At 33.8% G+C, this 13,770-nt stretch overlaps 2 protein-coding genes across 3 annotated transcripts; one reads left to right on the top strand and one right to left on the bottom strand.

Moving 5' to 3' along the window:
* The first annotated feature begins 2,175 nt into the window (after positions 1-2,175).
* Positions 2,176-7,798, top strand: LOC103852007 (phytosulfokine receptor 2). The gene is made up of 2 exons (XM_009128887.3): positions 2,176-4,515; positions 4,685-7,798. Exon 2 carries the CDS (start codon positions 4,852-4,854, stop codon positions 7,669-7,671), a length of 2,820 nt encoding a protein of 939 aa, XP_009127135.2. The 5' UTR covers positions 2,176-4,515; positions 4,685-4,851; the 3' UTR covers positions 7,672-7,798.
* A 576-nt stretch (positions 7,799-8,374) lies between these two features.
* On the bottom strand, positions 8,375-10,818 carry LOC103852006 (protein RICE SALT SENSITIVE 3). 2 transcript variants are annotated; one of them, XM_009128885.3, is made up of 7 exons: positions 10,240-10,818; positions 10,101-10,151; positions 9,844-9,992; positions 9,606-9,711; positions 9,454-9,495; positions 9,295-9,351; positions 8,375-9,209 (listed from the first exon to the last, which is right to left on the bottom strand). In XM_009128885.3, the coding sequence occupies exons 4-7, from the start codon at positions 9,705-9,707 to the stop codon at positions 8,613-8,615; spliced, it is 798 nt and encodes a 265-aa protein (XP_009127133.1). In that variant the 5' UTR covers positions 9,708-9,711; positions 9,844-9,992; positions 10,101-10,151; positions 10,240-10,818; the 3' UTR covers positions 8,375-8,612. The 2 variants fall into 2 exon arrangements, with proteins under 2 accessions (XP_009127133.1, XP_009127132.1); XM_009128884.3 differs by having other exon boundaries at positions 9,855-9,992; positions 10,240-10,810.
* Positions 10,819-13,770: the final 2,952 nt, after the last annotated feature.

Genomic DNA, 13,770 nt, shown 5'->3' with positions numbered 1-13,770 from the left:
TTGTATTATTCACCATTTAACTCATAATGCAAGATTTTGAGAATACTACTTATATACTTTAGATTCTTAGAATCATTATATCAATGTATTTTCATAGAATTTCAAAATATACAAAACTCTCTACAACTCTTTCCAAATTTAACAAATCTCTCAACTTTTAAAATTAACAAACTCTATATAAATCTTATTCCCACTAACACGTATTCTCAAAATCTTGCATTATGAGTTAAATGGTGAAGAATACAACTCCCAATAACACCAACTTTAATAGATTTAAAGAATCATTAAAATCTAGAATTTTTGAATAACAAAAGATTGTATATAGAATTACTAAATCATGAAACCAATAACACTAGATTTTAATGAGAATGTGAAATTGTGTAAACCAATAACACTAGATTCTATAAATTCTAACAATCATCATAAATCTAACTCCCACTAACACCTCCTTATGTTCTGAAACTTTACAATAATATCAATTTTCTGAAAAAGAAAGAAGAAAAACAGTAACCATTGCCATGTTGATTACAGTTGTTTTAAGTCATCCGCTATGATAGTTAGATTTCGGGTCCGGCGCAATTGATCTATTAAAGAATGGCGAATGATTGAAAACAACGATAATATATATAACCAACATTATATTGAAACATTTCAAAACAATAACCGATTTTTAATTTTCATATATAAAAATTATATATAACCAACATTATATATGCACTTTAGTGAAGTCTAGTTAGAACTTGATTGTTTTTAGTTTTTGAAATGGTTTTTGGTTTTTATTTTTGAAAAACCACTTTTTTTTGCCAATCAAGATTTTAGAAAAAATGATTCCATAAAAAGTAGAGAAACTAGTTTTTCAAATAATTACTTAATTCTTTCTACACAAAAACCAAAAACTATGTTTTCTTAGAGTTTGGCCAACGATAGTTTTTTTAATTTATTATTTTCTTTTAAATTTTTAAATTTTAAATTTGTTCTATGTTTATCTTCTTTCTTCAGCTCCCACATGTTTGTTTAACTATGCTACCAATTAAACTCTGAAATAAAGTATTAGAACTAAAAATAAACTATAAATAAAATTATAAATTATTCAGAATGACAAATGGTGGATGATTACATTCATATAGTTTTGATTTCCACAATAACAATCATTTTTTAAAATTTAGGTTATTGGAGTTTTGTTTAGCTAAATTAGTTTTATAATTATTTAATTAATACTTTATACTATAAAATCTATAATAAAATTTACTAAAACTATTGGTTTTATCTACTATGCATTTATTAAATGGTCATTTTATTTTTTATTTAAATTCTAGTTTTTTTGTCGAAAATCTTCTTTAAAAAAACTTACCATTTTGAAAAATATAATTTTTTTATAAAATATAATAATGTTTTAAAGAATTAAATGTACTTTTTATATTTTAGATATTGTGATATTTGAATTGCATAAATTTTATTTAATTTACCATATTTAAAAAATATAACTAATTTCAGTTTGTTTTAAAATATCAGCTATTAATTGTGTATTGTTCTAGAGAGACAAAATTATTTTTTTAAAAAAATTTAGCTATTATTTTTTATTTTATAATATATATTTTTAAAAACTTTAAATATAAATTTATGTAAATTAGTGATAAAATAAAACATTATTATTTTTAATTGTTTCGAGAAAAATAATTTTATATTTATAAAATATTTTCGATTAGAAAACAAAAACCAAAATTTAATGCCCCCATTCAAACTTTTTGAAAAACTAAAATCTACAGAAAAACTAAAACCAAATTCTAAGAACTAAAAACCAAAATCCAAAAACCAAAACTAAAATCTAAAAACTACGCAAACAATCATCACCTTTATCTTATTCCTAAGACCATCTCCAACCCAACTCTATAATAGAGATCTCTAAAATAGAGAAAAAAATAGAGATGGTGTTTTTGCTCCAATGTGTTCCTCTATAATAGAGAAATGCTATATTTGCCTCTATAAATAGAGGAATGCTATTTTTTTCCCTAAATATAGAGGAAAAAATAGCATTCCTCTATTTATAGAGGCAAATATAGCATTCCTCTATTATAGGGGAACACATTGGAGCAAAAACACCATCTTTATTTTTTCCTCTATTTTAGAGATCTCTATTATAGAGTTGGGTTGGAGATGCTCTAAATGTTAATCCCACCTATTCTCCTAAATATTAAACTTTAATCATTAAATCCAAATTTAAATATTTTATAGTTTTAAAAAACTTATATTAAATGCTATTTTGATATATATATATATATATTGTTGTAGTAGAAAATTCGGTTGTACCACTAGAATCACAGTGACAAAACTATTAACCATAAATAATTATTAGTACTAAGTTCATAATTTACATGTAACTATTGGATTAATTACTTCGACATCTAATTACAATCAAGAGTCTCTTTCCAATTTTCTCATTATATATTATTCATATATTATTCTTACTGTTAGCACTTTGCATTGCATGGTTGTATCAATATCACTTTTTTCATCTTTTAAAATATCGAATTAAACACAGAAAGCATAACAGGGTTAGTGGGCACATCATCAATCAAGGACCTTTTGTATATAAATTACCCCCATTATGTATTCAGAAGGTACTTTTTCGAGACCAGAACGATTTGTTTATAGTTTTTATAACAATTGTTTGTAGGTTAAGCCTTTTGCAAAAAAAAAAAAAACATTGTTTGTAGGTTGTCAATAAAGAAAGATTTTAAAGAAAAAAACAAAAAGAGAGTTCTTTTAAAATAAAAAGCCCAAAAAAACTATCATTAAGTCACATGGGACCCGTGATCTGGCCTTTTCTAAGAATCTCAACGGTTCCACCTCTTTCACGGCATCGAACCCGTGACGTCGGGATTGAAAGTCCAAACTGAACCCACAAGGTTCAAAGGAAGGTCACTCTCTTCGGGCCACGTGCACCGTAAATAGCCATGATGCGTCACGACTTTCACGGGAGGTTCGATTACTATTTATGTCAATGAAACATTTCTTATTTTTTTTCCTGATTAAAAATTTGTGTAAATATTTTTATGACTAAGAGGTTCTACACTTGTGAATGTTTATATCTCCCAAAGAGAAACTCAAATCATGTCATTTAATTATTTTGAAAAAGAAAACTACATCTAACGTGAATCAAATCTTGTGAAAAAGAAAGAAAAAAATTTAGTGACCACCGAAAATTTTACAAGAGCAATTCATCGTTATCAGATACTCTTTCCATTTTATTTTAATTATTTTAGATTTATGCATTCAGATTTAAAAAATATTTAGTTCTATATATTTTATAAACAAAAATATTATTACATAGAACTAATTACATTTTAACCAGTTTTACCATTTTTAAAAAAAATTAACCAATAAAATAAATTCGAAAATGTAAAAAAAAATATTTAATATAAAATTAATAAATTTGATTAAAATTCTAAAACGATATTTATCTGGCAACGAAAATTACTTTACAAAGGAATATGTTATTATGGATATCAATGCTTAATTTCTACTTTTAGAGAAAAGTCATGTTGGTATTGATTTTGGGGGCAACGCATTGACAAAATGAGTTATTAATACTTATTAGCTTCATCATTAGATAATCGGATTAACTCGGAACGATCCCTTAATCTTTTCTCAATTATTTTCCTTAATGCGACAAACTATAGAAGAAAACGAAAGCCTCTAAGAAAAGTTTTTGACCTAACTACATACTTTTATTGACTTTGTTCCAACTAGAAATTTAGTTTGTTTCCCACTAATTTGTCATAAAATATATAGATTTGAAGCAAACGACAACATTTTGTCTGCATATGCCTATGATAATTTCGAGAAACTTAATGTTTTTAGTTTTTACTCAACGGAGGTAAGTTTAAATAACATTATCACTGAACCATTTTAATAAGTAAAATATTAAAAGGAAAAAAAAACAAATTACAGTCAAACTGTGTGAGCGATTATTATTTCTAAAATATAATATAAACTTGTGAGCTGTAATAAATAGTTGTGCAGGATTTTGTCCACAGAATTAAATAGTAAATTTAATTGACGTCCCATTATAATTTGTAAAATTAAAAAAAAGAAAAAAAGTTAAGGAGAAGTGCACACAAGACATTTGAGACAAGACCTGTCACGGACAAAAGCTAATAGCAACTCTCACTGTTCTTGAGAAAACGAAACAACTCTCTCCTTTTCTTCTCAAAAATCTTCTTCTATCGTCTTTTCTCCAATCAATTTCGAAATTAAAACATTGACAAAATTTGAAACCTCAACTACTCTCTGTTTCGCTTTTTAGACTGTTCCTGTCTCGCCTCGAAAAAGACCTCCACTTCACTTCCACACACTATAAACCCTCCGAACAAAAGTCTTCGGCATCAGTAGTTTCCCTGAAGAAGAAAAAGATCATTCACTATCTCAGTGGCGGTTGTGAACTCGAAAGCTCTAAGCTTTATCTTGAAAAGCTTTGCAATTTAGGGTTTTTGGTTAGCCAAATTGCTTAAACAGGTATTTACTTTACTCTTTTGACTTATTTAAAGTTTAAAAGTTTGTATCTTTGCTTAAGTTGCAAGTCTTGGATAAGACTTGGGATGTGAGCAGTCTTAGTTACAACTTACAAGTCTTGTTGTCTGTTTAGTTTCTTCTCATACTCTCTTTTCTTGGGATTCCATTTCAGGAAGATACGTTTTGCTGTTATCAATTCGCTTTCACAATGTTGCTTCAATCACAAGTTGTGCAAGCTCTACTCTTTTTGGGACATGAGCATGTGACTCTCTGAGTCTTCTTCTCTTCTTCAAGAGCCCTTAACTCTAGAGAAGACTCTTGTCTCTGTTGGTTTAAGTCATGGTGATCATTCTGCTATCGCTAGTCTTCTTTCTTGGTTCATCTCTGAGCCAACCAACGCTCACATGTCACCCCAGCGACTTATCTGCGCTCCGGGAGTTCGCAGGAGCGTTGAAGAACAGGTCCGTTACTGAACCTTGGCTAAACGATTCAAGCTGTTGTGAGTGGGGTGGTGTCGTTTGTGATGATGTTTCTAGTCGAGTTACAAAGCTGGTTCTGTCTGAAAAGGGGTTAGAAGGTGAAGTTTCAAGTTCTTTAAGCGAGCTGAGTGAGCTTCAGTTACTTGATCTCTCTCGTAACCACCTCAAAGGTGAATTGCCGTCAGAGATCTCCATGTTGCAGCAGCTTCAAGTTCTTGACCTGAGCCATAATATGCTTACCGGGAATCTATCCAATCTCGGAGTGTTTCCAAGTCTTGTGATGCTTAATGTAAGCAACAACTACTTATCTGGAGAGTTAAGCGAGAAGCTGAGTAACCTCACTGCTCTCAAGTCTTTCTTGATATCCGAGAACAGGTTCTCCGGTGAGATACCAGATGTGTTTGGTAACCTCACTCACCTTGAGCACCTCGACCTAAGCTCCAACAAGTTTTCTGGACATTTTCCTTCAAGCTTATCTCAATGCTCCAAACTCAAGGTTCTTGACCTTAGGAACAACTCGTTAACCGGCTCTATAGATCTCAACTTCACCGAGTTTCAAGATCTCTCCGTTCTTGATCTCGCTAGTAACCACTTCTCCGGACCTCTTCCTGATTCTCTCGGCCATTGCTCCAAGATGAAGATCTTAAGCTTAGCGAAAAACGAGTTCACCGGGAAAATCCCCAACACGTTCAAGAATTTGAAGTCTCTTTTGTTCCTCTCCTTATCCAACAACAGCTTTATGAACTTGTCAGAAGCATTGAGAGTCCTGCAGCATTGCGGAAACCTCTCAACTCTCATCCTCTCAAAGAACTTTATCCGAGAGGAAGTGCCTAGAGATGTCACGGGATTCAACAACCTCACCATCTTAGCCCTCGGAAACTGCGGTCTCAGAGGTCACATTCCGAGGTGGCTGTTGAGCTGCAAGAAGCTCCAGGTTCTTGATCTATCCTGGAACCACTTCTACGGCGCCATCCCTCAGTGGATCGGTCAGATGGAGAGTCTCTTCTACATAGACTTCTCCAACAACACATTAACCGGAACAATCCCTGTGGCCTTAAAAAATCTCAAGAGCTTGATCCATCTAAACTGCACTGACTCTCAGATGATAGACTCTTCAGGGATCCCTCTCTACGTGAAGAGAAACAAAAGCTCTCACGGTCTTCCTTACAACCAAGTCTCGAGATTCCCTCCTTCTCTCTACTTAAACAATAACAGACTCAACGGGACGATCTTGACCGAGATAGGACGGTTGAAAGAGCTTCACATGCTGGATCTGAGCAGGAACAACTTCACCGGGGAGATACCTAACTCCATCTCACGTCTCGACAACCTGGAGCTTCTTGACTTCTCTTACAATCATCTCAACGGCTCCATTCCTCCCTCCTTTCAAAGCCTCACTTTCTTGTCTAGGTTCAGCGTTGCTTATAACCGTCTCACGGGAGCTATTCCTTCCGGTGGTCAGTTCTACAGCTTCCCTCACTCGAGTTTCGAAGGAAACTTGGGACTCTGCCGCGCCATTGACTCCCCTTGCGATGTTCTCATGAGTAATGTGTTGAAACCCAAAGGTGCTTCTTCTTCGCGTGGTAATGGAAAGTTCGGTAGAAGTAGCATTGTTGTACTTACTATAAGCCTTGCCGTGGGGATCACGCTTCTTCTCGCTGCTATTCTCTTAAGACTCTCAAGAAAAGAGGCTGTTGATAATGATAGAGTCAACGACGTTGACGAGGAAGCTCCTAAAGCTCCCACGTCGTCGAAGATAGTTCTCTTCCATAGCTGTGGATGCAAAGACCTGACCGTAGCGGATCTTCTCAAGTCTACGAACAGTTTCAGCCAAGCAAACATCATAGGATGCGGCGGGTTTGGTCTTGTCTACAAGGCCAATCTACCCGACGGCTCGAAAGCAGCTGTCAAGAGGCTCTCAGGTGACTGTGGACAGATGGAACGTGAGTTCCAAGCGGAAGTCGAAGCGCTGTCGCGTGCTGAACACGAGAATCTGGTCTCTCTTCAAGGCTACTGCAAGCACGGGAGCGATAGGCTGCTTATCTACTCGTTTATGGAGAACGGGAGCTTGGACTATTGGCTGCACGAGCGTGTCGATGCAAACGCCTCTCTCAAGTGGGACGTGAGGTTGAAGATTGCTAGAGGAGCGGCGCGTGGGCTTGCTTACTTGCATAAAGACTGTGAACCTAACGTTATCCACAGGGACGTGAAGTCGTCTAATATTTTATTAGACGAGAGCTTCGAAGCTCATCTTGCTGATTTCGGGTTAGCGAGGCTGCTTAGGCCTTACGATACTCACGTGACGACTGATCTAGTGGGGACGTTGGGGTACATTCCTCCGGAGTATAGCCAGTCTTTGATTGCCACGTGTAGAGGAGATGTTTACAGTTTCGGTGTGGTGCTTTTGGAGCTTGTTACGGGGAGGAGGCCGGTGGAGGTGTGTAAAGGGAAGAGCTGTAGAGATTTGGTGTCTAGGGTGTTTCAGATGAAGGCTGAGAAGCGTGAAGCTGAGCTTATCGATGCGACGATGCGCGATGATGTGGAGGAGAATGAGGTTTTGGAGATGTTGGAGATTGCGTGCAGATGCATTGATCGTGACCCTAGAAGGAGACCGTTGATTGAAGAGGTTGTTGCTTGGCTTGAAGATGTTACAGTAGAGTCTGTTAAACAACAGTGTTAAATCCTTTTTAAGGATCTTTGTTAGTTCTTTAAATGTAGATCACTGGTTTTGGTTAGAGAAACTTGGGGTATACATGTAAAGCTATGAACTTTTGTTGATCCAACTAGATCTAGACAGTTATCCAGAACGAAAAAACCTAACTGAACCGAAAAATGAATTTTGGTTCGGATTTGGATCCTATCAGTTACTCGAGTGGATTTTATATAACCGGAAAACTGAAACCGAACCAGAGTTGAGTGGGTACCCTAAATTTTTATAATATAAAGTTATATGTGTATAAATATTAATTATATTTAGTTTTAAAATAATCGAATAATTTTAAAATATTAATTATAAATCGAAATACAAAAATAACCGAATTACTATAATAACTTTTATTCGAAATATTTCAAATTATCCAATTATCCAAATTTTTATCCGAAAACCTAAAAGAATTTTTGATATTTAATTCACAAAGTTGAAGTTTCTGACTTTTTATCTTAAACTAATCCAAAAACTGGAACCAAATGAAATTTAAAGTTATCTCAGATATTAATAGATTCACAACTTTGTTACCTAAACTGAACCAAAAACTGAAGAAAAAAAAAACTAAAACGGATCAAATTTTCTAAAAATACCCGAACAGATCCTAAGCCGCTATAGCCTGTAGAACCAAACTGAGGACCGGATGCTCATGGGTAGATCCAACATACAAAGCATAAACACACCAAGAGAATCAGATTTTTCTCATGTGACAATCCTTATGATACGTAACAAAGTATCTTAAAACGTTAAAAAGAGTTTTGACATAAAAGCAGATACAATCAGACATATATGTTACAACAGCAACAACGAGGGAGATGTAAGAAAGAAACAAAGGGACAGTCTTAAACAGATTAAGCTAAAAGCTTTTCATTATCTTTTTAACTCTGTCTTTAAACATGATTCTTGAACTTGTCAAATCACCTCAAGAACGTCTCCATAACATCAGAGTACATTCCTGCATTGCTTCCGGAGTTGTTCCTAAACTCTAGTGGCTGCTGATCGAGCGAGGTTGATGATGAGGAAGAGTCCATTCTTGCTGGTAATGTATAGCTTCTTCTAAACTTGTTAGGATGACTTTCAAGGCTCAAGAACTCGTTCTGGTTTTCGATATTCATCGGGTTCTGCTCCTGGTTAAATAGAAGTCTACTAGCTTCGTCTGCACGGCCAGTCAAAGCATTGAACAATGATAAACCATTGGGCCATTTGATGTCTTCTTCATGTTCTTCCATTGGAGGAAGCATCTGAGGAGGAGGAGCATTGCTTTCTTGAAGGAAACCATATCTTGTTGATGCAGGTAGTGTTTGGTTCTGATAACCAGGGGAAGGTAACAATGGAGCGTGTGATCCCCAAGCTAAAGGCTGAGACTGAGATTGCTGGTTTGGAACCAAGGATGAGGATGGAGTAGCACCGGTTCGGTTTGAAGAGAAGAGCTGGGAAAGGTAAAAACCGGATCGATAACCGATTGATTCAAACATTTGCCTCATCCTCAGCACAAAATGAAGATCTTCTGGAATCTGGAGTGAGTAAAACAATGATTGATCACACTGGATAGCCGAATCAAAAAGCTAATATGAAAATGTAAAATTAAAAAAAACTCACAATCTTGCAAGAACCTAGCTGTAACAAACCATGTCCAGCTTGAATCACAGCAATTGTCTGTTCATTTAAACAAGTGTTAAGGTAAGTTCAAGAACAGTAAATCAAAGTTTGAAAAAATATTTAAAAAAAAACATGTAAAAAGGATGTTTGACTGTTGACCTGTATGCCTGATTCAAATTGGTCTGTCCATTCTGGAGGAAGCTGCAATAAATTTTTGAACAACCAAAAGGTGTAACCATCTTAATCATAAACTTCTCATCTAACCAAAATAAAAAATATTTAAAGATCTGTGGAAGACTAAGAAAACATACAGCATCAAAAGAACTCTGCCAGTAATTGGCAAGATTGGGTTCAGATTCAGATGGTTCTTTGAATACCCACTTGTGACATTTATCAGAAGCAACTTTACCCATCAATCTGCATATATCATGTTAAAGATTCACAATATAATATATATCTTAATGAAAGGTTTGCTAATTATGAAGTGATTAAGGGTGTGTTTATATAATCTAATTATCTTCTCCATAATTATTTTATATAACCACCTACCCAGCACCCACCCTTCTCCATAATTATATAACTGAATGGACATCTTGCTGAAAGCTTTTCTGACAAGATCTTCACTTTCAATGTCTGGTTCCAGACAAAGATCTTCATTTCTCCCTCCTCCACAAAACCCATCTTCCCACATCAACATCCTTGAAAATTAAAATCACAAACTGTTTCAGAAAGAGATCTTGAGTTGAAACAGAGCAGCCTCTGTTTTTGTCAAAAGCAGAGGAAATATAGAAAGAGACAAAACTCACAAGCTGCCACTTTCATCACCAATCTTGCATCCATTACCACCACGGACCCTCCTGTAACCAGAAAGAGGAACAACAAAAGATAAAGAAACATACATAGAGAAAGATTAATGAACAGAGAGACAGAGAGAGATGAGTGTACGGTCGGGGACGAATGGTCCAGAAAACAGAGTAAATCCAGTCTGAGTTAAGACATACGCTCCTAAGTGCTTCGTGAAGTGCCATCATCCCTACAGCATCTTTGCTTCTATCTCCTCCTGAGCCCACCATGTCTCTAACCTCTCTCTTCTCTTTTTTTCTTTTCTTTCTATTTATCTCTCTCTCACTTCATAACCCTTCAGGATTCTCCAAAGACATAAACCATTACAACTCTTTAAGGTCTTTAAACTCTTTAGCTTTCTTCAGACAAACTCCCTTTTGTCCAAATATTATAAAACTACCCACTGAAAAGTAAAGAAAAAAAAAAGAAAAGAAAAGAAAATAAGTTATCTTTCTATGTGAGAGCAAAAGAGTTTGTCAACCACAGAGTCTCATCTCTCTCATACTTTCTCGCACTACTGTTCTTTTGCTTCAAGTCTTTTAGTGAACATAATTATATTAAACGAAATCCCGGCGACAAGTTAGGGTTTAGCTGTTTAAGGGAATATATGATAAGAAAATTATTTATTTTTTTGAATATCCGTAAATATTATTTCTTTTAAGGTTATCACGATGGTCATCCATAATTATGTCATCTCCACTTATTGAGTTGCATTCATAAATATTTGGTCCACCTATATTTATTGAAGTTTTAGTTTTAAGAATTTCTAACACGTTTTTCAGTTTTTATAATCTTTATTTTATGACAACTAATCATTTTTTTTTTGACAACTAATCATTTTTGAAAGTGTTATGTATGAGAATTCCAATTTTTTCAATAACTTTTATTTAATAAAACCCATGGTGGTCCATTGTCTTAGACTAAAAATTAGTCTACTACCTTCACCAAGAACAAATATGGTTTTCCTATAATTCCATTATAGTTGATCGTTCAAAACGTTATTACTTTATCTTTGTATGAAAACCCAAAATAGTATTACATACATTAGGCTACATATTACACACATAATCTTTTGGAAGATGTAAGAGATTTCACCTTTTAACAAATTCTAAAGATTAGTTTGGACTTGGCTCTGCAATTTTACTTTTTATTTAAATTTTTCTTATATTTTGACTTAAAAATATTCTTTTTTTTTTATTTAAGAGATGAATGAAAATTTTCAAAATTGCATATTTGTCAATGGAAATAATTAAAAAATAGAAAATAGAAAGATTGAGAGGGTGGGGACAAGTATTATCTTCTTTCTGGCTAGCAAGACAAATGTAGGTGTTGAGGGATGACAAAAGTGGTTCTGTTTTTGTTTTCCCCTCTCATCACTCACTACCATCTCTTTTTAAAGTTTCGCTTTACCCTTCTTCCTCCACATAAATTACGACCCAGGACAGATTTGATGTTTTATCGTATCGAAAACGAAGCTGGACCATTTCATCTCCAACTCACAATGATTTTTGTTAGATTCAGATTTATTACGCGCTTCCAATTTAAAATCAATTGGTAATAAGTGGATTGACCATAATCTTTTATATAGCAGTAGGTTAATTCTTATATTTCCGATGTGAGATGTTTCTCATCAATACCCTTCCTCACGCTTAGACATCTAGGTCTGAAATATGGACAATGTGGAAATAACATCCACAGAGGACCTAACATCGGTATAATAGTAGTAGTTGTAGTAAAATTAGGTCAAAGGATCTTATTGCTCTGATACCATGTTAGATTCGGGTTTATTATGAGCTTCCAACTTAAAACCAATTGACAATGAGTGGATTAGCCCTAACTCTTTATATAGTAGTAGATTAATTCTTATATTTTCGATGTAGGATGTTTCTTATCAATATGGCTCTGATACCACGTTAGATTCGGGTTTATTACGGGCTTCCAACTTAAAACCAATTGGTAATGAGTGAATTGGCACTAACCATTTTATATAATAGTAGATTAATTCTTATATTTCCGATGTGGGATGTTTCTCATCAATAATTTTATTGCGGAAGTTTATATTTTAATGAACATAATTGTTTTTTTTTGTAACATAAAAAAGAACATAATATTTTTAAAAAACTAGATTTGTGTCATGTTATACTTCAGAGTTCAGTCAAGTAGCAGACTGGACCGCAAGTTGTGTTCATTCCTGGCCAAACCTAGCATCATCTCTTTATCTCGTTAATATTCTAACCAATAATGTGGTCTTACTCTTAGTTTTTTTTTTTTTGAACATTTCTTAACTTAAACGTCAAAAGAAAATTTTAAGATGACATTTTCATATTTTTCTGTTCACGTCAAATCCTATATATTGATGATTAAAAATGCGAACGGATTTTTTCAAAGAAGAAGTTTGTTTGGTACAAACATGAAAAATAACAATCTCGTGTTATAGCACTATATATAAGAAAATCGTCAGACATTACAATGAAAAAATCTATAAATATGTTCTATATCGGCTATTAACCCTAGAATATATGAAATACATACGATATTTATTCCACAAGCATATCTAATATTGTGTGCCTAAAAGCATACATTATCCATCCATGTCGACAGAAGAAGAAGACCTCCCCACATTAGTTTTGGCTGTCAACAAGAGATATCGAGGGTTATTGTTGTACATCCAATAGGCAATAGATGATCATGGAATTGACCATATCACAAAATTTCTCCATCTTCAAGCTTGTTAATCGAAAGCTGTAGGGTTCCATCAATAAAACGTGGCTTTTGTTTAGCGAGCAAATTCAGCATTAATTTCACCTACTGTTCATAGTTTGTTCTATTCCAGAAATGGATGTATGCACTTATCCAATATTACCATAAGGATGAAGATAATATAAAGATATAATTAATGCGTTCTTATCAGCACCACTTGATTTAACCATGGCTATCGTTTGTTTACCAATCATATTGCTAACAGAAAAAGCATTGCGAAAAAGAAATAAAAGTATACTATGCTTTCTATATCGACTATCAACCCTAGAATATATATGATGCTTATTCTCTGAGCATATATAATATTTCGTCCCAAGTATATCTTAAGTACATCATTACTCCTAGTCCTAATGGAATCAACAAAATAGAAAATAGAAAGAAATAAATTAAAGAAGTTCTAAAGCATGAAAACTCCTCCAGTATATATGAAAACGTTGACCAATCTTCTTAATCATATAGCATTTGCAATAAATCAGAACAAACAGTCTCAAGCACCACCAATCTACAATTAATTACTCTCAAGTATGCACTTCATATACCACAATAAAACCTTAACTTCCAAGTTTCAGAGTGTAAAAGAGAGATACACCGGGATAAACCTCAAAAACATGAGTTATAAAAAAAACATCATACATATAACACAGCATTGTTGGTTTTCACAGTCTTTTAATTTTTTAGATATTAACTTCAGAAATTTCCGTATATTAAAAGGTTAGCACAACTGTCTATATTAATATAACAAACTAGTAATCTATTATGTATAATAATTTTAGGGATATGCATGTTTGTTAATTTCATTTTTATGGTTTCTTACACGTCATTATTTGGCTATCATGGATCAAAACATAGGATCCAATTCTTACACGAGAAAAA

Source organism: Brassica rapa, chromosome A02 (assembly GCF_000309985.2).
Source record: "Brassica rapa cultivar Chiifu-401-42 chromosome A02, CAAS_Brap_v3.01, whole genome shotgun sequence".
Taxonomy (NCBI): domain Eukaryota; kingdom Viridiplantae; phylum Streptophyta; class Magnoliopsida; order Brassicales; family Brassicaceae; genus Brassica; species Brassica rapa.
The sequence above is the reverse complement of the archived record's forward strand: the minus strand, read 5'-3'. Positions and strand labels throughout refer to the sequence as shown.